Source organism: Taudactylus pleione, unplaced genomic scaffold (genome assembly GCF_031769625.1).
Source record: "Taudactylus pleione unplaced genomic scaffold, aTauple2 ptg000015l, whole genome shotgun sequence".
In the NCBI taxonomy this organism is placed as follows: Eukaryota; Metazoa; Chordata; class Amphibia; order Anura; family Myobatrachidae; genus Taudactylus; species Taudactylus pleione.
The window spans coordinates 826063-851562 of NW_028284417.1; the positions used below are offsets into that span (position 1 = coordinate 826063).

A 25500-nucleotide genomic window follows, 5' to 3' on the forward strand; every position below is an offset into this window, starting at 1 on the left:
GGACTCAAGACTGCTCAGTAGAGGCTCAAGTACTTGTTCACGGGAGGTTTGCAGTAGAATTGGTCATATATAAGTCTTCCTCATAGATGGAATAAGCAACAGGACAATATATGTGGGTGTTATCAGATAGCAAGGACTAAGAGCAGCACTTATGGTAGGCACTGGGCTGTGCTGCGACTGGAGTGGTTTTGGACCTGGAGAATACACTGGTAATTGAATGAGACTAAACTTGGAGAATGCACTTATGCTGTAGTGAGACCGGACTTGGAGATCAGGAGAATACACTGGAGTTGGAGTGGAACCAGATCTGGAAAATGCACTGGAGTTGGAGTGGAACCAGATCTGGAAAATACACTGGAGTTGGAGTGGAACCAGACTTGGAGAATACACTGGAGCCAGAGTCAGAGTGACTAACACAACTAGCATTGGAGCTAGAAATAATGCATGTCTCAGCAATGAAGTTCAGGCACTGAATGCTGTGAGGAGATAGGCTTTATACCCTGTGCATCACCAGGATTGGCTGATGCCAACAAGTGGCCACCAACCTGGATACCCTTTGGAGATTTAGTGGTCAGCTGACCAGGATAACATGATGGCACCCAGTGTCTGGGGCTAGTGGGAATGCTGCAGGATCCCCGAGCCCCCTAAGATCACCAGCACACTTTGTACCCTAAAGGGATACACCTAGCTATACAGGAGCCACCATGACCTCACTCAGTGTCCAAAGAAGCTGGCAGGGACGTGACTGGAGCTCCTGGACCCTGAGACTACCATCACGCTGAGGACCTGCAAGCACCACTCTCCGCGATACACCAGACTAGGACCCCCACCATGACAGTGCAGCAAGGTGAGCACAGTTCCTGTCGAGTTTCTTACATTAAAGTTATGATGGCACTTTGAAAATGAACTTTGGTCATTTTCTCTATCTCTACCTCTGTCATTGGACACAGCTTTTGTTATTTTTGTACTTTTAGCAATTGGTGTGCTGATTGCTTTGGCATCAGCCATTTCAATTTGATGAACATTGTCTCAATGTACCATTGTAGGTCAATAGTAATAGTCCCAGCACTTAAATGTTGCACAATTCTTAGACCCAGCAGGTACTGCATCAGTCTAAGGTCTTGGACCTTGTCACTCAGCAACAATTTTATTTCAACTATCTGGTCTTCTTAGCCTAACTACCTAATATACTGTCCCTTGCAACAGACAAGAAGATCTCCCCACAGTCAATGTCTGATTTATGGATGTAACTCTTAGCAACAAGTCAGGTTTTATAGCGAGTACGATTTTTATTTATGTTTAATTTCTTGCTGAAGACCCATTTGTTTTTGATGGTTTTACTATCACATGGCCTGTCCACAATGGTCCATGTGTCATTGTCGTTCAGAGCTGTAAGCTCCTTGTCTATGACTGATTTCCACTCTTGCCAGTTGTGACTTGACTTTGCTTCCTGTATGGTTTGAGGTTCACAGCAGACAAAGTAAAAAAATTGTATGCTGTATCTTTTAGGTGGTATGCCTTTGTTGCTCCGTGTAATAATAATAATAATAATTTTATTTATATAGTGCTCTTTCTGCAATATGACTCAAGGCACTTAACAGATAGAATGAACATAATACACAGAGACCGTGAACACAATAAAGCTTTGCATGGCATACAGAGAGTATGAAAATACAGCAAGGAGTTTGGCAGCTATTTTGGGTCTTCAGTTGCATGATTTTTCATCCTAACCATGAAGGATCCAAGTGAGGCAACCATTTTAGGTGTACTACATTGGATTACACTTGGCAGAAAATGGAATGCCTGGAACTGATGACACATAATGGCCAATATCCTTGCAACTACCAGATCCATGCACTTTTCATTCTGCACATGTGAGGCAGCCATGGTGAGGCACACTACAGTGGTTATAATGTGTGAATAAGCATTACATGGAAATAGGACCTAAAAGAATAGGATAAAAAGTGACCTAACAGGATACCCCCCATCATGAATAATTCCATAGCTTGCTTATCCTACCCTGGAAAGTACCAGGAGACTCAGCCATCTGGGTCGTACTAAAAAGGTTATAATGGGCAGGATATGCAATCCATAGCAGGGACAAGCAGTGGGAAGTTGCATAAAAAAGACAGTTGAGGTGGAATCCATGGTGCAGCAGAAAGTAGAGACAGTAAAGACAGTGGCAAGAATATAACAGAAATTAAGCAGCACAAAAAGATACAGTAGTTCTAGATTTATATGTTGCAAATGGCATACAGTAAAATGCTAAATATTGTGTACAAAACACAGTGGGCAGCATAGAGGTGAGTCCAGAATTAACCAGTGGAAGCATATTTTGGGACAAGTGGTTAGTAGGGGGTTAATACATGTTCAAACTGAAATAGAAAGCTCATTGTGTCCCCATGGAGGAAGCTGCTGGTACTTTGATAATTTGTCTCATCACAGCCTGTTCTGCCAGTGTCTCACTTGTCCTCGGCCTACTGATGTCTGTGTATGTGAAGCAGCCCCAGAGCCAGAAAGATGGCCGGGTAGGGGAAAGGGTGGAAAAGATGGCCACCCAGCAGCAGCATGTAGAGGTGGATTTGGGAGAGAGGCCCATCACCTTGGTCTCCAGCTCCTCTGTGTCCTCCTCGTGCAGTGGTCAGGGCATCCTGTGCTCGGGGGTCTCTGCGTGCAGCTCAGCCGGGGTACACACCTCGGGGGGTGGCAATGTGAAGAGCAGAGGCTCGGATGGGAAACCCATGATCCCTGTCCATGGAGTGTGGACAGCCGACAGAACCCCTGCTTTGTGCTTGATCACTTATATCTGTAGTCTCAGTTTCTGTCATGCTTTTAGCTGTTGACATGTCTAGCACCACAGTTTTATGTGTTGTAACATCCAGCTTGTCTTTTATTGAAACTCTCTCATGGAAGACTACGTCTATTGACTTTATGAGCTTTTGGTTGTCAGTGTCCACACAATCTGTATCTTTTTCCTCGATTGACAATATCCAAGCATAATACATGAGTTTGACGTGGGATCTATCTTGTATCTTATTTCTTTACGAATATGGGCATATGCTTTACACCTAAAAACACAGAGATGACTGAAGCTTGGCTTTTTACTAGAGCACACCTCCAATATATTCAGACTCAAAAACGATTACGAGACAAAAGCCCAGAGGTAGAAGGGGAGGTCTACTTACCAATAAGAAAAAATCTAAAAAAGATTTTAAAAACCATCTGTACAGAGAGCCAAGATGCTGTTATTCCTTGTAATGTTTTTAATTTATCCTCTAGAAAATTGACCAGATCTCCTTACTTAATAAGGGATTAAAATTTTCCCCCACAACAGATCCCAATATTTTCGATTTATTTGTGGACCTTAATAGGTTTGTACGCAATCTCTGTAGACAGAGATATTTTGCCAATAAAAATTTGAAGAAAAATGAGGATGATTCCATATCGATTCTTTTGGATCATACCGATTTTCCTTCTCTTTCAATTCTTGAAGATCTTTGGGAAGAAGGTAGGACTTCTCCTACTGAACCCAATGTAGCAATGAAAATCTTTGATATTAATACACAAGTGCCTCAAAACAGATTGAAACTGAAATCTGAGTTTTATCCTCTCAGCGCAAAAAGTAATACGGTAGATTCTTTCTATAAAATCACATTAGAGGACTTTAAGTCCCTATGTCAACAAACAGGGAAAGGTAGACCTACATCCAACCTCACCAGAAAAGAAAGAGGAGCATTGAAACTATTGACTAAGGATACCTCTATTATTATCAAGGAGGCGGATAAAGGGGGAGGTTTGGTGGTCCAAGGTAAGTCTGATTATCTTAAAGAGGCTTCTAAACAACTAAGTAATCATTTATTTTATCGTACATTGTCCACAGATCCCACCAATCTTTTTCTTTCCGAACTTAAGCTTCTTTTAGATGCTGCTCTTGCCTCTGGAGTCATAACGAAGGAAATCTGGCATTTCTTATACAATCCATATCCTGTTACACCTATTTATTACCATCTTCCTAAAATTCACAAATCCCTTTCTTCACCACCCGGGCGTCCCGTTATCTCTGGTATCAATTCCCTCACTTCCAATCTTTCCCATTATATTGACACTTTTCTTCAACCCTATGTTCCTGATTTGAGATCCCATTTGAAAGATACCACTCACTTTTTACATCAGATGGAGACCATAGAGTGGAGGCCATCCTATGCCTTCCTCACTATGGATGTATCTTCACTGTACACCAATATTCCCCATCTACTTGGTGTACAGTGTATTTCCTCGAAGCTTACGAGAGATGAGGGTCTCAGTCAGGAATATAGGCTATTTATTTTGGATTGTATTACTTTTATACATACGCACAATTATTTTTTGTTTTTGGACACTTTTTATCTTCAAGTCATGGGGACGGCCATGGGGACCAGGTTTGCGCCGAGCTATGCGAACCTATACATGGGGGAGTTTGAGGACCAACATGTGTGGGGGAGCGGGTTCGGTGCGAACCTGGTCTTCTATGGCCGTTACATAGACGATCTGTTTTTTATTTGGGTTTCTACACTCAACCATAATTCTTTTAATCTCAGTTTCACTCACCAATATCATCCCACTCAGATAGATTTCCTTGATGTGACTCTGGAGGCAAGAGACGGCATTATACATTCCTCAAATTATATTAAAACAGTTGACACTCAGTCATATTTACATTTTAAGAGTGCTCATCACTACCCTTGGAAAGCCAATATTCCCAAGGGTCAGTTGATGAGACTAAGTAGAAATTGTTCCTCTATAGAGAGTTTTTCCAAACAAGCAAATGATATGATCTCCTCCTTTAGAAGGAGAGGATATCCCGAACATGTTCTTCAAAAGGCTCTACAGGATGTTCAAAATATGACAGATCAACTCTTCTTGAAACCAAAAAATCAGAACAAGAGGCTAATTCTACTCTAATTAGAGATACTGCATTCATTTGCAAATATAGTTCTTGTCATAAGCAAATTAGAGAAATTATTCATAAAAATTACTGTATTTTACAACAGGATAATATTTTGAGAAATGTCTTACCACCTAAACCTTCGATAATTTATAAGAAGAGCAAATCCCTAAAATCAATTTTAGCACCGAGCCTTTTTAAACCGCACGTTAGTACGGATAACATAATTACTAATTCTGAACAATGGTTACCTCACAGACCACCAGGTTTTTATCGCTGTGGGAAAACTAGATGCACTATGTGCTCTTATACAGATAGAAAAACGACTAATATAACACTTAAAGACACAAAAGATCCGTATATAATTACCAAATTTATGAATTGCGATTCTTGTTATGTAATCTATTTACTCACCTGTGAGTGTGGATTGCATTATGTAGGTCGCACTACGAGACCCCTCAAAAGACGCTTTATGGAGCACCGTCGGAATATTACCAATAGAGTGACCACACATAGTTTGTCTTCTCACTATTTAAAAATGTATAATAGCGATCCCAAGTCACTCATGATTGTAGGGCTCGAACAAATATCACACACCCAGAGAGGAGGGGATAGATACAAGACACTTTGTCGACAGGAGGTCTTCTGGATGTTAAGATTCAATTCTCTACATCCAGAGGGCCTCAATGAGTCTATAGAACTGAACACATTCATTTAGGTTGGTGGGTCAGAGGTGGAGAGTTAGGGTCCCCAGCATCTACGTCTTGACTTTATCCCAGTGAGTGTATATGCACCTATATTCTTTATTCACCTCCTCCCTATCAGCAGTGCTATTTAGATATTTTGTTATTCTTTACTATACAATTTAGATGAGTAGCAATCAAAGCCACCAAGAGTTTCTGGACTGAAATGTGTGCATCAACGATCAGTTGAAAATTGTGTTATGAGCATTATTCCTTGGAATAACTAGTGGGGTTCTGCTGATCTATCTTTGTTTGGAGGATAATGTGTGATAATTTTGTCATCCTAATTAGACTTTTCTATTGCTATTTAAGGACTGTTTTTAAATATGAGGATACATATTTAGGGAGGCACCTTTTTTTGACTGACTTTAAATTATTATTTTATGACAAGATACTAATCACAATATCTGATGAGAGCAATTTATTTATTTATTGCCTTTTTGGATTATTCCTTATATTGATTTTTGAGTTATCTAAAAAACAATGAACATGTAGTGAAACATTGATCTTTATGCCCAGTGGAAAAGATGTATTTAGGAGCCTTCCACGAAACACTAATTATTTGGATATATTGATTACTACACAGTCTGCTCACATGGTGTATATTTACATCACGTGACCCGGTACTCTAGGTGTTTCTTATAAACTTCAATGGACTTGGCATATCGAGTGTTACGTAGTCCGATCACGTGGTGTGAAGCACATGATCTGGTATCACGTCCGAGTACGGCAATAGCCCTATGCACCAGTCGTATTACTGAACGGCGCGGAGGTGGGACACGTGATGTATGCGTACACCAAGAGACCAGTACCATTCCATGATACGGAAGTTAATTAGAATTTTAGAGGCTACACTGGATCACGTTGTTTCTGTTGACATCATGTGACCGGATTCCACTCTCCGTGCCTAAGTAAGATCAGGTAATTGCCAATTTATAATTGTTTAATAGTATTAGTTTTAAGTTATTATCGATATATTGATGTATACTCATGTAGATTTAAATACATGAGTACCAATGAATCTGGATTTTCTATGCGGCTTGATTAATTAGGTGTTGATGTGAGTTGCAGCTGTTTTTCATTAGTGTTTACATAAGGGTATATAAAGCCCCATATTGAAGCATTGTGTATACTGCTACTGAGGAAGCTGTGGGATCTACCACAGTGAAACGCGTTTGGCATTTCATCATCCATACAGCACCTGGATTTCTATGTGGACTTATTTTCCGGACCAGCACCATTCATCATTTCCAGTTTTTCTTCTTCAAGCATCAGCATGCCAGTGCAGGGACATCTGCATCACGTTTAGGCTGTGGACATTTAACGAAGTCTGGTAATTATATCTGCTGGATAATTTTCCGGATCCACACGTGTAGACCAGTGACTGTGGCTATTTTACTTATATACGAATATCCCAAACGAGACTGCCCCCTGAGATTGATTTCTCATTTCCATTTCCTTTATACATCATTTATTCATCAATTCATATGGATATTTGCTTTAGATCGTCTTTGGAATGATCTTATGATATATTCACTTTCCTGTTCTATTGCTGTTATCATTTATTTATTTTTTATTTTTTAAGTTCATTATTGTGGATTATCCATTTTTATTATTATACATGGCCTAATATAACTTTTACCACTGCTGTTTATATAGTGGAACAGATTATTTATGAATGACAGTTTGCTTGCAATTTAAGATGCTAATAAATTGATATTTTTAATCAAGCCGCATAGATATCCAGGAATTATTTCAGGATGTATTAATGTTCTGTAGACCCCTGATTATTGATTTGTATTGGGACTACAGATACTCTGTATATTAATTGGATTTATACAGTTCTTATTCATAATATAGTGTTTAGTCCTTGAGCGCTGTTCATCTTTATCCTTTTCTTTCTACATTACTAGGAATTGACACCTCCTTTTGAATGAGCTGCTTGTTGACAGCGCCAACTGATACTTTTTTTGTCGTTTTTTTCTATATAGTCCTTATCAGTGGCAGCAGTCATGACGAGTTTCACCAATAGGGAAACTAGGCGACGTTCCTATTTAACACAATGGGAAACTGATATAGAACCTCCCAAAGAATCGGGTAATATTGACCTACAAAAATAGTTTTATAGATTGGAGGATCTTCTTAGAACAGAGTCCAAACATTGGTTGGATAGTATACATTTAGAAAAATGTTTAGATAAAGGTATCATCCCTCGGGGTCTTAGACTGTTTAAACCCACCATTTTTACTGAGAACTCTGATTTTCAAACAGAGTGGGACAAAACCCTAGATAAATGCTCTTTATCTCTCATGAGACTGGTAATTAAATATAGATCTATTAAAGTCCAAGAATGTGAGAAAGAAATAGAGGAGCTTAAAAAGAATTTAGACTCCTTTGAGAAATCTCCAGAATTTAAGGAAAAAGATCATATCATTTGTGAAAGGATTGAAAGATACGAAAAACAACTCTTTGAGAATAAACAAAAGAAATTCAGGAGAGACTTGGCAGATTATAATGAGAATAAGATCAGAACATACAAAAACTTCAAAAGGAGCTCTTGGAATAATCCCCTAAATAATACACGTTCACTATAATGATGGTAGAAAAACTCAAAATAGATCAGACTTTATAAATAACACTAGATACTCTATGGAAGATAGATTTAGAACATCGGATACCCCCACTGAAACTGAATCTCCCAGATTTATAGGTGCGGGAGCAAGGCCTAAAATCAGACCCTCTATTAAAGACCGGCCTGCGAGACAGCGATTTGTCTCGGAGGATTTTCAAGAGGAACGACCCCCATCCAACCATTGGGGGAGGATTCCAAGCCTCGTCACTGTATACAGAATTAAAAAAGATTACGAGACAAAAGCCCAGAGGTAGAAGGGGAGGTCTACGTACCAATTAGAAAAAATCTAAAAAGATTTTAAAAACCATCTGTACAGAGAGCCAAGATGCTGTTATTCCTTGTAATGTTTTTAATTTATCCTCTAGAAAATTGGATCAAGACCAGATCTCCTTACTTAATAAGGGATTAAAATTTTCCCCCACAACAGATCCCAATATTTTAAATTTATTTGTTGACCTTAATAGGTTTGTACGCAATCTCTGTAGACAGAGATATTTTGCCAATTAAAATTTGAAGAAAAATGAGGATGATTCCATATCGATTCTTTTGGATCATACCGATTTTCCTTCTCTTTCAATTCTTGAAGATCTTTGGGAAGAAGGTAGGACTTCTCCTACTGAACCCAATGTAGCAATGAAAATCTTTGATATTAATACACAAGTGCCTCAAAACAGATTGAAACTGAAATCTGAGTTTTATCCTCTCAGCGCAAAAAGTAATACGGTAGATTCTTTCTATAAAATCACATTAGAGGACTTTAAGTCCCTATGTCAACAAACAGGGAAAGGTAGACCTACATCCAACCTCACCAGAAAAGAAAGAGGAGCATTGAAACTAATGACTAAGGATACCTCTATTATTATCAAGGAGGCGGATAAAGGGGGAGGTTTGGTGGTCCAAGATAAGTCTGATTATCTTAAAGAGGCTTCTAAACAACTAAGTAATCATTTATTTTATCGTACATTGTCCACAGATCCCACCAATCTTTTTCTTTCCAAACTTAAGCTTCTTTTAGATGCTGCTCTTGCCTCTGGAGTCATAACGAAGGAAATCTGGCATTTCTTATACAATCCATATCCTGTTACACCTATTTATTACCATCTTCCTAAAATTCACAAATCCCTTTCTTCACCACCCGGGCGTCCCGTTATCTCTGGTATCAATTCCCTCACTTCCAATCTTTCCCATTATATTGACACTTTTCTTCAACCCTATGTTCCTGATTTGAGATCCACTCACTTTTTACATCAGATGGAGACCATAGAGTGGAGGCCATCCTATGCCTTCCTCTCTATGGATGTATCTTCACTGTACACCAATATTCCCCATCTACTTGGTGTACAGTGTATTTCCTCGAAGCTTACGAGAGATGAGGGTCTCAGTCAGGAATATAGGCTATTTATTTTGGATTGTATTACTTTTATACATACGCACAATTATTTTTTGTTTTTGGACACTTTTTATCTTCAAGTCATGGGGACAGCCATGAAGACCAGGTTTGCGCCGAGCTATGCGAACCTATACATGGGGGAGTTTGAGGACCAACATGTGTGGGGGAGCGGGTTCGGTGTGAACCTGGTCTTCTATGGCCGTTACATAGACAATCTGTTTTTTATTTGGGATGGCGATCTAGCCTCTGCTACACATTTTGTTTCTACACTCAACCATAATTCTTTTAATCTCAGTTTCACTCACCAATATCATCCCACTCGGATAGATTTCCTCGATGTGACTCTGGAGGCAAGAGACGGCATTATACATTCCTCAAATTATATTAAAACAGTTGACACTCAGTCATATTTACATTTTAAGAGTGCTCATCACTACCCTTGGAAAGCCAATATTTCCAAGGGTCAGTTGATGAGACTACGTAGAAATTGTTCCTCTATAGAGAGTTTTTCCAAACAAGCAAATGATATGATCTCCTCCTTTAGAAGGAGAGGATATCCCGAACATGTTCTTCAAAAGGCTCTACAGGATGTTCAAAATATGACAGATCAACTCTTCTTGAAACCAAAAAATCAGAACAAGAGGCTAATTCTACTCTAATTAGAGATACTGCATTCATTTGCAAATATAGTTCTTGTCATAAGCAAATTAGAGAAATTATTCATAAAAATTACTGTATTTTACAACAGGATAATATTTTGAAAATGTCTTACCACCTAAACCTTCGATAATTTATAAGAAGAGCAAATCCCTAAAATCAATTTTAGCACTGAGCCTTTTTAAACCGCACGTTAGTACGGATAACATAATTACTAGTTCTGAACAATGGTTACCTCACAGACCACCAGGTTTTTATCGCTGTGGGAAAACTAGATGCACTATGTGCTCTTATACAGATAGAAAAACGACTAATATAACACTTAAAGACACAAAAGATCCGTATATAATTACCAAATTTATGAATTGCGATTCTTGTTATGTAATCTATTTACTCACCTGTGAGTGTGGATTGCATTATGTAGGTCGCACTACGAGACCCCTCAAAAGACGCTTTATGGAGCACCGTCGGAATATTACCAATAGAGTGACCACACATAGTTTGTCTTCTCACTATTTAAAAATGCATAATAGCGATCCCAAGTCTCTCAAGATTGTAGGGCTCGAACAAATATCACACACCCAGAGAGGAGGGGATAGATACAAGACACTTTGTCGACAGGAGGTCTTCTGGATGTTTAGATTCAATTCTCTACATCCAGAGGGCCTCAATGAGTCTATAGAACTGAACACATTCATTTAGGTTGGTGGGTCAGAGGTGGAGAGTTAGGGTCCCCAGCATCTACGTCTTGACTTTATCCCAGTGAGTGTATATGCACCTATATTCTTTATTCACCTCCTCCCTATCAGCAGTGCTATTTAGATATTTTGTTATTCTTTACTATACAATTTAGATGAGTAGCAATCAAAGCCACCAAGAGTTTATGGATTGAAATGTGTGCATCAACGATCAGTTGAAAATTGTGTTATGAGCATTTTTCCTTGGAATAACTAGTGGGGTTCTGCTGATCTATCTTTGTTTGGAGGATAATGTGTGATAATTTTGTCATCCTAATTAGACTATTCTATTGCTATTTAAGGATTGTTTTTAGATATGAGATACATATTTAGGGAGGCACCTTTTTTTGACTGACTTTAAATTATTATTTTATGACAAGATACTAATCACAATATCTGATGAGAGCAATTTATTTATTTATTTATTGCCTTTTTGGATTATTCCTTATATTGATTTTTGAGTTATCTAAAAAACAATGGACATGTAGTGAAACATTGATCTTTATGCCCAGTGGAAAAGATGTATTTAGGAGCCTTCCACAAAACACTAATTATTTGGGTATATTGATTACTACACAGTCCGCTCACGTGGTGTATATTTACATCACGTGACCCGGTACTCTAGGTATTTCTTATAAACTTCAATGGACTTGGCATATCAAGTGTTACGTAGTCCGATCACGTGGTGTGAAGCACGTGATCTGGTATCACGTCCGAGTACGGCAATAGCCCTATGCACCAGTCAGATTACTGAACGGCGCGGAGGTGGGACACGTGATGTATGCGTACACCAAGAGACCAGTACCATTCCATGATATGGAAGTTAATTAGAATTTTAGAGGCTACACTGGATCACGTTGTTTCTGTTGACATCACGTGACCGGATTCCACTCTCCGTGCCTAAGTAAGATCAGGTAATTGCCAATTTATAATTGTTTAATAGTATTAGTTTTAAGTTATTATCGATATATTGATGTATACTCATGTAGATTTAAATACATGAGTACCAATGAATCTGGATTTTCTATGCGGCTTGATTAATTAGGTGTTGATGTGAGTTGCAGCTGTTTTTCATTAGTGTTTACATAAGGGTATATAAAGCCCCATATTGAAGCATTGTGTATACTGCTACTGAGGAAGCTGTGGGATCTACCACAGTGAAACGCGTTTGGCATTTCATCATCCATACAGCACCTGGATTTCTATGTGGACTTATTTTCCGGACCAGCACCATTCATCATTTCCAGTTTTTCTTCTTCAAGCATCAGCATGCCAGTGCAGGGACATCTGCATCACGTTTAGGCTGTGGACATTTAACGAAGTCTGGTAATTATATCTGCTGGATAATTTTCCGGATCCACACGTGTAGACCAGTGACTGTGGCTATATTACTTATATACGAATATCCCAAACGAGACTGCCCCCTGAGATTGATTTCTCATTTCCATTTCCTTTATACATCATTTATTCATCAATTCATATGGATATTTGCTTTAGATCGTCTTTGGAATGATCTTATGATATATTCACTTTCCTGTTCTATTGCTGTTATTATTTATTTATTTTTTATTTTTTAAGTTCATTATTGTGGATTATCCATTTTTATTATTATACATGGCCTAATATAACTTTTACCACTGCTGTTTATATAGTGGAACAGATTATTTATGAATGACAGTTTGCTTGCAATTTAAGATGCTAACAAATTGATATTTTTAATCAAGCCGCATAGATATCCAGGAATTATTTCAGGATGTATTAATGTTCTGGAGACCCCTGATTATTGATTTGTATTGGGACTACAGATACTCTGTATATTAATTGGATTTATACAGTTCTTATTCATAATATAGTGTTTAGTCCTTGAGCGCTGTTCATCTTTATCCTTTTCTTTCTACATTACTAGGAATTGACACCTCCTTTTGAACGAGCTGCTTGTTGACAGCGCCAACTGATACTTTTTTTGTCACACCTCCAATAATGTTTTGCTTATGACTGCCCCTGTAGGTGCTTGATTCTTGAGGTACACAGTAGTTAGGACTACTTCTGCCCAGAATCTCTTATCCAGACTAGCATCACTTAGCATAGCTTGGGCTTTCGCAATGGTTGTTCTGTTTGCCCTTTCACTTACGCAATTTTATTCATGTGTGTAGGAAATCATTAGTTGGTGTTGTATGCCATTCTTACTTAGAAAGATAGTAATTCCTCTGTTCTCAGCACTTTATATTTAGGCCTGTTTGAGTTTCCACTAAGTTCTTGTATTCTGCAATTTTGCTAATTACTTCACTTTTGGGTTTCAGGGAGTATACATGTGTCATCATCTTTGAGTGTCATGAAGTAACAGTTCCCACTCATTGGACCTCATTCAGAGTTGGTCATTGTGGCCGCACGGTCGTACACCACCGGTGTTTGCTAAACTGCACATGCGTAAAGTTCGCAATGCGCGTGCGCAAACTAGCTGCTGCGATCAGAAATTTCTCTCTCCTTGAACACAGCCAGGTCGGTAGTTTGAGTGACAGAATGAGGTGTTTGTGGGTGGTAACAGGGGAAGGTGCTTGAAAACGGGGGAGTGGAGATCCGAATGCAGGCGTGCCTAATTATGAGAACGGCGTTTTATGGGCGTGCATAATTAACAAAGTAGTGTCATGGCACACGTGACATGGGTGGTTTGTACACTGACCTGATCGTAGTGCTTAAGAGAGGGTATGGTCAACCTTAAGCTCTACGATCAGTTCCGATGGTTACCGATGGTCTCAATTAATCCTTATATGGCCGGAGATGATGTGTAATGCATAAGAGAAGGGGGCGTATTTTTTGTCTTACGGCCGCATCCTCCCCTTGGTCGGCCAGCTAACGATCCGATCTTAAGGACGCAACTTGCGAGTGCATCATTTGCATATCCTGCCCCTTTTCCCTTACGACCGTGTGGCCGCAACAACCGACTCTGAATGAGGTCCATTGACTCTACCTCCATCGGTCCATACATGTCCATGTGCATTAGTTCCATTGGTGCTTATGCTCTGTATACTGACTTTGGAAAGGGGCAACTTTCACACTCTGGTCTGAGTTGTTCACTGATATTCTCATTACCATGCCATCTTGAAGTTTCTGTACATTGTCGTAATGTAGATGACCCTGTCTCCTATACCATAACTCCATGGATTAGTTGGAATTTCAATTCGCCATTTCACGACAATCCTTAGAATCTAGGATAGACAGTTGTTGGTACCAGGTTGCCATTGCAATTACAGTCCCTCTTTTATTATTAACAACACATTCCTCCCTTTGTCAATTGGACCTTGTATCACTTTTTCTCCAGTACACTGATGTACCCTGATGCCAATCAGATTGGTTCCTAGATCTGGCACAAATAATAAATCTTCATTGTATGTTACAATTTTTCATCTTTAATTCTCAAGAGCACAGTAATTATCCTAACTTTGGTGGCATTACAGAATCACTGAACCAACTTTTGATACAGCTGAAGTGCCTCATGGCACCTGAGTCCATGTACCAGCAATATTTGCTATTACTGTCAGCTACATTTAATGCTGACTCATCTTTCTATCATGGTTGCATGATCAAATACCACTTGGTTCACTTGCTCTTCTGAGGCATTATGGGCCTGATTCAGACCCGCTCGCAAGCGCTGAGCGCTTGCAACCGGGTTGATGGCGGACCAGAGTGCATGCGCGAGGCCTGGATAGCAACGGGCACTCCGTCGCTCCAGGTCTTGCAAAAAAGGGGGCGAGCTGTCGATGTTGAGTGACAGCTCGCCCCCTTTGGTGGATGGGCCGGGGGGTTGGCTGCCCAGACGGAGGCGTTCCCATGAGAATGCCTACCATCTGGGGGTGGCCCCACTGACATCACAAGTGATGTCAGTGGGAGAGCTTTCGGCTCTGTTTGAGCCGAAAGCTCTCTGGGGCTTGCGGCCATGAGTCCCTACCACAAGGGTCTTGTCGCAATCCCAATGGTCACGATGGTCTTGACCATTGCGACCATCTTCCTGGTCGCTCGCTATAGCTGTGGGTGGTCACCCACAGCTATGCTAGTGGCCTGGAGGCCGTTCTAAAAAAAAAAAAGACCGGCCCTGATTCAGAGTGAGCTCTCTGTCAGTGCGACCAGCATGCGCACTGGCCCACCATCGACCCGGTTGCGAGCGCACAGCGCTTGCGACCGGGTCTGAATCAGGCCCATAGTTCTAATAGCTCAACAATTGTATTATACACCCTTCCTGCTCTGTCAACACCTTCTTCTTAAATCCTCTATTGGTTACCTCATCTTGCTCTCACCTACATTACTTCTCCTCTGCTGCTTTCCACCTTTGGTATTCACTCCCATACCAAATCAGACTATACACTAGTCGACAGGCTTTAATAGGCTCCTTAATCAAATCCTATCAGTACTCCAGCTAACTCATCTCCACTGATCCCCCTTGTCCTACTATTCCCCTTTTTGTCATCCTTTTAATGTCTGTGTTTCCTCTCTATATTGCAGTGTTCCCATTCCTCCTGTTTTTCTGCCTCCCCTTATTCTGTTCTTTTCCACATCCACTATCAGGTACCCTCTGCTTGACCACGATGTCTCTCCTTCAAAGGATCCTTATAAGGATAATATATCTATGGGGTCCGTGTCCATCCTTGGCACTCCATGGTTTTGTTCATTATTTTTATTTTTTTTATTACCAGTTATTTATATAGCGCACACATTTTCCGCAGCCCTTTACAGAGAATATTTGACCATTCACCTCAGTCCCTGCCCTAGTGGAGCTTACAATCTATATCCCTATCACATGCTCACACATATACACACTAGGGTTAATTGGTGTTGGGAGCCAATTAACCTACCAGTATATTTTTGGAGTGTGGGAGGAAACCGGAGCAAGCACAGGGAGAAAATACAAACTCCGCACAGATAGGGCCGTGGTGGGAATTACATTGTCGTTATGGTTTTGCAAATTTTTGCACAAGAAGGTTATATAACAACTGTTTGAACACTTATGAATATGTGATGATTATTTATTCTGAAAAAACTTGCACTGACTAAGTTCATGTGATTCCACAGAAGTTTCGTATCATTTTTAAGATTTTTACTTGTAATTTTGTATTATTAGTGGTTGATATATATATTCCTATGTGAAGCAAGAGATGAAAATAATTTTTATTTATATTCTGTATATTTGAATAAATTTTGAATATTCTGAACAGACAGCGCTGCCTCTAGTTTTATCGAATTAACACAGTACTGTCTATGTGGAGTTTGCATGTTGTTTGCCAGGGTTTCCACCATGTGCTCCAGTTTCCTCCCACATTTTTCTTCTCAAAAGCACACAAGTATTCAATTGGCTACTGACTAGTATTGTCTCTAGTTTACCTTTCTGTGCCTGTGGATCTGAATATAAAAAAAAATTGTTTGTAGTATACACTTGTGGTACACTGGGGAAGAGAGAGAATAAAACATGAACAAAATATTCTGAGTACAAAGATGTCATATAAATAAGCTGCTTGTACTATTCTTGTATTTTGGTGCATATCTGAACTTTTTTGTACCAGGTTTAAATAAAGAAACTGTAATATGTAGAACAAGTTTAAAGAAATAATGATTTTGTTTACTTTTTGTTATTTTACCATTATTTCATGTCTTTATTTATACAACAGGGATTACCAGGAGAACATGGTATTCCTGGAAAGCCGGGCACTAAAGGGGAAAAGGTACCTTTTTTTAGTGTCTGTTTTTTTTCTTACTTTTTTTTTAATAACCATTTATATATTTAAAAATTGCATTTTTGCAGTGCAGCTATTGAATTTACTTTTACATTTTCAGTGAATGATTTTCTAAAGTTAACTCTGATTTCTTAATGATTCCCTGTGACATAAAATACTTTAAACAGTCTTAAGAACAGTCTTAATAGACTATTGACTTTGTAGCGGTTGCTAAAATTGTTGTTCTTTTTCACTTGTTTATAAATATAAAAATATCGGGTTACAACATTTGTGCAAGGTCCTATGGTCGCCACTGCTTATAACTAGAGATGCTCGAAAAATTCAACCTAATTTCACCAGTTCAGTGACCCTGAATATGTTTGCAGTCCAAATGGCTATGGATCACAGTTTGAACTTGCATTCAAGGTTCACTGATCATGTTTGAAGTTCCTGTTCAGAGATCTTTGTTTGAGGTTTGCGTTGCCATTTGGATTTGTGCTAAAATTAGTCTTTTTGATTTTTAAAGAACAGTCAAAATAATAATTTTAACATAAAAGTAATATAACTTTCTTAACTTGAAATGAGAACACTATTATGTTTGGAATTTGTAACTAGAAAAACACAAAATGTATTCAAATTGAACTGAGAAGTGTTTGAATGCAACCAGCTTGAACACTGTGACATAAGCTTGAACATATTCAGCTCGAGCATCTCTTATCACCAAAATGGGTATTGTTAAGGCTAAATATTGTTCATCTTTGTTACTTCTAATATGTTTTCTTCTTTTTTTGGATATAGAAATGAACACTTGTATAAATACTTTATATATTTATTATTTATTTATTACCAGTTATTTATATAGTGTACACATATTCCGTAGCGCTTTACAGGGAATAGTTGACCATTCACATCAGTCCCTGCCCCAGTGGAGCTTACAATCTATGTTCCATATCACATGCGCACACACATACACACTAGGGTTAATTTTTGTTGGGTGCCAATTAACCTACCAGTATATTTTTGGAGTATGGGAGGAAACCGGAGTACCCAGAGGAAACCCACGCAAGCACAGGGAGAATATACAAACTCCGTACAGTTAGGGCCGTGGTGGGAAACGAACCCACAATCTCAGTGTTGTGACTCCATGACAATATTTCCACCTGCCTTCTCATTAAACTGAGTTACTGTAACAATACTAAAATCAGAGCATGGTAGTGGGGCCGACATTTACAAATATAGGGATCTATTTAGAGATAAAGGGTACAGAGATAAATTACCAACAAATCAGCTCCTAACTGTCACTTTACAGGCTGTGTTTGAAAAATGACAGTTAAAAGCTGATTGGTTGGTACTTTATCTCTGTCCACTTTATCTCTCTCCAAGGCTTAATGCATACATCCCATAGTCGGTTCAGTGTTTAGAGGTCACAAGACATTGTCAAATCTTGACATATAAATGTACTACAAATGTAATATAAATATGTAAGCTTTAGACAAGGTACATTTACCCATGAAGACTAGAACAATTAAATTAGATAAGCTGTAGTGGTCACATTAGTGCTAGTGCATCGATTGTTTTATACCTGGTTGATTTTGTATTGGTTCATTTAAAATTAAGATACATTATTTTCTTCTAACACGCATTTGCAATACTATAAAAAATTTTGCTGTACACCCAATAGGGGGAGTCGGGTGGCCTCATTGGACCTCCTGGACTCCCAGGTCCCAAAGGGGATCAAGGACCAGCTGGTTTTGGATTAACAGGAGAACCAGTAAGTATATTTTATTTTTGTTTTCTTAATCCCAATACAGCCACCTCTCCATACCATAAGTACACACACAATTGTTTTGTTTTCTCTATATCTTTTAATATTACTCATTATATACATGCACATTCACATCTGATACAGGCACTGCAGTTTCAAATGCAGTTAAGAAATGTTGTAGGGTCTTTTGTGTTGTTGAAACAAGTGTGTGTGTTTGTTGTATAAATGAAAACTTCTATGTACAGAGATACAGTACACCTTTGTTAAATTTGTAAAGTCTGCATTTTGTCATGAGTTTATAAGTACGAATTGTCATCAACTGTATCAATATTAGGGACCGAGTGGAATCTCTGGTGTGCCTGGTCCACGTGGTCCCAAGGTATGTTATGCTGCAGTTATTTACATTATCCTTTTTGAATTATTCTATAGAACTTTGATTTAGACAGACTTTGGAGGTTTGTCACTTGTCCATATGGCTTGTGCCAGAATATGTGTTTATTCTTCTAACGTGTATAATTATAGCCTTCCTTCTTTATGCTGCTTTGTAAAACAGAACAAAACTAGTCATGAAAGTAGAATCATATTGACAATTGTTTATAAATGACTTCATACATTTTGTTAGAATTATGTTACAAAACACGTGTGGTAGTAAGTAAGAATGTCATTACAGCGGTGTTATATGTTATAAAGATAGAACAATATGATCCAATGCGGAGCTGGAGGTATATTTTATAGAATTTATGTAAAAAAAGCATGGAAAAGTAACATTATTACTCCCATATGCTGATATGTGTTGGTATGACCGCCATCATGTATTTGCTCTGTTACCCATGTGCCCACAATTGTATCAAACATTCTAAAGCTGATTGGTTACTATGGCAATTTCTCCACTCTTTAGGAGGCTTGATACATCTCCCTCAGTCTTTTAAGTATCTATTATGTGCACGTGGTAATTGGTATGAGCTGAACAGTTATTGTTGCCTATTGTGCCATAATAATTCATGTATGTTTTGCTTACAAATATATTATTAACAGGGAGAAAGAGGTTTGCCTGGTGTTCAAGGACAATCTGGAGAACCAGGGTTATCTGGAACAGGAGCAGAAGGTCCTCAAGTAAGTGTGCATGTATGTCTATATATTACTGATAGATATGGTCATCTTTACAAACAAGCTAAATTGAAGAGGAAATTACAATTCAGGCTTGATTAAAAATAATATATTTGAGACTACTTCATTAGATTCTGCTCAAACACCAAGAAAAAAAATCTGCCTACATTATTTTTACTAAGTTCATTTTATAGTATGTGAAAAATGGAAATCAGTTATCGGTAAGAAGAGATGAGTACATTAGATCTTTCAATGTGGTATAAAAGTTACCAAGAACTCTGTGCTGTGCAATTGAATCTACAATAAGCTACAGGCACCCTCATGCAGATTTCATGCCTGTAGTCTATCTTGTATATGTTCCCTTACCTCTTAAGTGATCTCTCCTCTTTTAAGAAAATATTGTGCCACTACCCACTTCCTGACACGTCTTACCAAGCACAGATGACATTAGATTTATCATTTAGGTGCCTATTTATCAAGCTTTTTACTTTCATGATGTAGTAGAAACTGCATTATCTGCATAAATTCATGAATTCTTGCTACATACTAATAGCACAGTACACAGAAATCTCTGGCAGAGTGATAACTAGCTCTGCAGATCGCAGTCCCCATTACTAGCAATGGGGACTTCGATCTGACCCCTATGTACCAAACTCCGGCAAGCGAAGCTAGGTCACAGAATACATGAATTCATATACACAGAATACATGAACAATTAGTCAGAAAAATTGATGAATGAGGCCTATATATTAATAATCGAGGAACTGCCAGGGTCGGATCCAGGAAGGGGGAGGAGACCTCTTAACACCTCTTACCTGCCCACTCTATATCAGCGTAGCAGGCACATCATGCAGGGGGAGAGAGGATACTGCTGCTGCTCAGTGCCAGCAGCCTCCCTGGAACCTCTGCAGGCCAGCACACTCACACAGCGGCATGTGCTGGGCTGGGGAGAGAGGCTGTTGTAGCTGAGCAGCAGCATTCTCTTTTATATCACTGCCCTAGTGCAACTGACCCAGTTCCCGCCAGGCCTCTTCAACAAGTCTGGGCATAAGTAAAGAGTGCCCCCTCTGTAACCCTGGTTCTGCTATGAAATTTGATTTGCATGAACTTCCAGAGCCATCTTCCTTGTCCCAAGTGAATACCAGTAAAACAATGATTAGAATGCTAAATGTTGAAATAATGTTACAATCATTGCCATTTTGATGTTTGGGAGCTTCTGTATTTCAAAGTAATTACACATATTCTCTCCACTCTTTTTCACAGGGCCCTGTAGGTCCACCAGGAATTCCAGGTATCCAGGTAACTATAAATCAAAGGTTTGCAACCACAATGTACAGTATTGTGTAGCTTGCACACACTCATCACAATAATGTTCAGAACTGGGATAGACCCTACTAACATCCCTAATATAGTCAGTAAGGAGATGTCACAATCATTACAATTATATCTATCAGATATGCATGGTAGTGACACACTGCAAGTTTTCCCTCACGCCTCTATTACTCCTTTCACACTAAGCCTTTGACCCGGGACCCAGGTTATGACTTGGTGTGAAAGGGTTAACTCAGGTTGTGTGTTCCAGGTCCTCAACCCTGGTCACAACCAGGTTTATTCCCGTGACTGAGCCAGATTCACTGCACTGTGAAAGGGGTCACAGGTTACTCTACACATGTTATGTTTACAGGCTGCTCATTAGCAGAGTGGAAGCTCTCACTTCTCATGACTCATATGTGTGAGCCCGTAACATCCACTTTTAATGACTCCATTAGTTTTGCATGGCAGACATGCAGTGCTAAAGGAGATGACCTGGAAATAACCCGAGCCCAACGTGCAGTGTGAAAGGGGTTTGAGCAGCTGTGACACATCTTGAAACGTGTTCAATAACCCAGATTCAACTCGGGATTTAGGTGTGAAATCACGACACCAGCTAAAATTCTGTTGCCGGCATCCTGACTGCCAGCATCCTGATGTTAAGTAGTGGGATTAAAGGGAGGGTTAGGGGGTAGGATTATGCACTAGGTGGAGGGTTAGGGTTAGGCACTGGGGAGGAGGGTTAGGTTTAGGCTGAAAGAGGGGAGGGTAGGTTTAGGCACTAGGGGGGAGGATTAAGATTAGGCTGCGTGGAGGGAGAGTTAGGTTTATGGGTAGGGGTAGGATACTTACCGACAAGTGTCAGTATCCTAACTCTGTCGGGATGCCGGCATCGGGATTCTGACCCTTGAAATCCTGATCCGGTATTCCATACCCAACCCTAAGAAACAACACTATTTACAAATGTGTTATACTGTAATAGGATTATAATATTTGCACATAAGAGCTAATTTATAATATTGTTTTCCTTTTTATCTCGTTACCATTTCTACATATGTATTTTTAAGGATTGGTTATACCTCCCATATTTAAACACTGTAAAATATCATAATTCATTGATTGTCATTAGGGTTCTCAAGGTCTTACAGGACTACCAGGACCCCCAGGTGCACAAGTGAGTAGCTACAGTATATTTCTATAAATGTATGTACTTTGTTTTTCCATCTTATAAAGCTTATTCATAACATCATACACTGTATAAGCACATTGTGAAATCTTAAATAGTGAAGCATATCAGTTATTTTAAGGGTCAAGATACTGTGCAAACACATAAGAATCACATGTATCCATTCTTTTGTCTGCTGCCTACTTAACTTACAGTATGTAAAAAATAGTTGTAGACATAATTACCTTACTACCCAGCAAGTTCAGGAGGAAGGAAGAAGGTGTGCTGACCTATAGTTCAATGTCCAACAAGTAAAAATGATATATTCTGCTGAATAGGCAACTTCATTTAAAATAAAATAAAAAAAGCTTTTAGGGTTCCAAATCCTACACACTAGTGTTGAAAAATTGTGTAATTATGTTAAAAGGGTTGGCTGGTCAAGGGGGTTGCGATCGCAGCGCTTGTGGTTGCCTTACCCTGCCGCAAGCACTGCGAGGGCTTCAGTGTAAAAGACAGGCATGTGACGAGTACTATGACGCTGCCTGTTAATTAAACAAAAAACGGCGTTGAAACTATCAGGCACGCCTGTCCTGCCCCTGTTACCACCCACAAACGGTCTCTCCTGTCACTAATTTCACTGGGCTGTCTTTGCTGGGTGAGCAAGCGGGCTGCAATCGCACAGAGTAGTTCGTGCACGGGCAGAACGAAGCGTGCACATGCGCATTCGCAAACCATCGGGCCGCTTGAAAGCACACAGCACTTGCGCGCCACTCTGAATGAGGTCCCATGCTTCAGCCATATTGTTAAATCTTGATATTTCTGTAAATGTATTCTTAAAAATATAAAATTATATGCACTTGTTTGGGTAAGAAGTTAACAGAATGAATAGAAAACAAATTAGCATCTTACATTTTACAGTATGTGCAAAATTAGTTATTATTTGGGAAGGATTTATCAGTATGGCAAAAACAGAAAAACAATAATTATGAGCTATACCATAACACTGTTTGCAGAAAGCGAGACTGTTTGCACAGTGAGCAAAGTAAATTGTGGTTAGAGACAGACAAAATCATAACCTACTGTATGATTGGGGGTTTTTGCCAAAAGAAGTAAAAAAGTAAAACAAATATATACACAGACTAGGAAATTAATCGTTCATTAGAAACATTTTTGTTTTTTGTTCTTTTAAATAAAGATTGTAATATTGACCATAATTTTAAGCTCTTCTGATACATCTAATTTTGGGAGGTGGTCTGAGGTGTCCAGGTGTCTAATACATCGAAGCAAATAGGTTCTACCATCACCTCAAAAGCCAGTGACTGCACAGTTTTAGGTTCTGTAGGATGATGTGCTTACAAAATAAAACATAGCCAGTCTTGTAATTGCAGTAAACACAACAGTGAGAACCACACCATGATACTAAGTAGGAGATCATGCAAAGCAGTTTGAAGGTTTTATACTTTTAAGAAATCATTCTAGATAAATATGAAGCAGTACCGATAGCCTTGTAATTGCTACCTCTAAATCTTAGGTGTAATACATATAAATATTTGCACAGCTTAGGCATAATAAAAGGGGATTTCTCCTGATAAAATAACGGAATAACCTTTCTGCAACACCATTGGGGTTATTTAGTTGCTTTTGCATTTAGAGGAAATTTGCACTGATCAACAGCAATGGATCAGCCACCTGATTTTATAATCTTACTTGCAGAGGGAGATATAAGCAACTAGATGCTTTGGTTCAGTGTATTTTTTACCCCTAACTACAATGTTTGTAAATGAGCCAGAAAACATCTTGCTTTGAAAAATGGCAACTGGATTTAGTGACTGCTTCTCATGTTTGTTCTTATTCCCAGGGTGCCCCAGGCAGAGATGGAAGACCCGGACTACCAGGTCCTCCAGGTGACCCAGTATGTGAACGCATGTAGATTGCTGAGATAATGTAAATAATCCAGATTCCCATACATTCTCCCAAATGCAATAATGAATCCTTCCTTTCTGGTACATCCAAATGCAAGAAAACACATGCCCATGGTTCCTGGTTGGGATGTAAAAATTCCAAGTTGTTCTGATCTTTGGGGTGGATATCTGAATGGAACTTACTGGTAAATTAGAGACTGCCCATAGAAAGTGTCCATGGAAACTGAAGACCTTTTTCTCAAGCAGCTAATTCACAATGGTGTAATTCAGAGTCATGTTACAACATCTTTACTTTGCAAGGTAGTATTTTTAAACATTTCAATAAATGAGATAATAATTAGGTAAGAGTTTGAAGGGCTTTCCCCTATGACGAAGCACACACACATACACCATCAGTGTATGCTCTCTCAGTTTTCGGATTGTGATGTGAACTATGTCTTGATCAGTTTCTGAAAAACTCAAAAGAAAACCTATTGTCAGTCAGAAGACCAACAAGGGTATAAATGAAATCATTTGCTCTTATCACTGCATTATCAGGAACATCTCAACGCCACTGTCATTCCTTCCAGGTCTCCAATAGAATCACTCCAACAGCAAGGTGTCTGATACTATAAAAGATCCCAAAACAATGATTTCAAAACTGAAACCTACATTTTTACGATCCGTCTATTTTATTTTCCTTTTAGCTATTTCTTCAAGCCTATAAATTGCAGCAATGGCCATCCCCGAAACATGTACCCATATTGGAAGTTCTAGAAGACTGCCAAAGTTTTTTTTTCTACTATTAATGATGGTAGTAATACTGTTCATGAAGTCACTTGTTAACACAAACTTTTAAGCTGCATACACACACAACGATTGAGTTAATGAACGATTTTAGTAAACGATTTTCTACCTTGAAAAAATGAACTAAAATCGTTTACTAAAGTTGTTCATTTACTATGTTCATTTAAATGTAATGAACGATTTTTATGAACTACAAACGATTTTTGCATATTAACTTAATGAAAATCGTTGAGTTGACAAGTCTGACTGAACTACAAACTACAAACGTGAACGCGCATGAACATTAATCGTTCATTGTTTGACTCAGAAAGTGAACGATTTTTTCAAACGATTATCGTTAAACAATATCATTCAAAAAAATCGTTGTGTGTGTATGCACCTTTACAGTTACAGTTGATAATTTGGGGTCAAACTGAATATTTTTCATACCTGAAATCTCACTTTAGTTTCAAATTCTCCAACCACTGTCACTTTGAATTAACTTGTGAGTTCAAGATTTTCTAAATAAGACTAAATGCTTTTATTAGAATGAATGAGACTGCACCATGATCCAATATTTAAAGATTGCTGATTCAATTGCTGCGGTCATTGTAGTGTACTCAAACCACATGATAAATGTATTGTGCGTCCCTTTATGGCTTTTATATGACATTTTGCTT

At 38.8% G+C, this 25500-nt stretch overlaps 1 protein-coding gene across 6 annotated transcripts in view; it reads left to right on the forward strand.

Moving 5' to 3' along the window:
• The window catches only part of COL19A1 (collagen type XIX alpha 1 chain), a 762134-nt gene that overhangs the window by 553464 nt on the left and 183170 nt on the right, over positions 1–25500 (forward strand). For all 6 annotated transcript variants that reach the window (XR_015878306.1, XM_088471134.1, XM_088471139.1 and 3 more), the window contains 7 exons: positions 16741–16794; positions 18467–18556; positions 18885–18929; positions 19586–19663; positions 20921–20956; positions 22098–22142; positions 23992–24045. Coding sequence is in view for 5 of the 6 variants with exons in the window: in XM_088471134.1 (XP_088327260.1) it covers positions 16741–16794; positions 18467–18556; positions 18885–18929; positions 19586–19663; positions 20921–20956; positions 22098–22142; positions 23992–24045 (402 nt within the window). In the remaining variant the exon portion in view is untranslated. The remainder of the gene's footprint in view (positions 1–16740; positions 16795–18466; positions 18557–18884; positions 18930–19585; positions 19664–20920; positions 20957–22097; positions 22143–23991; positions 24046–25500) is intronic.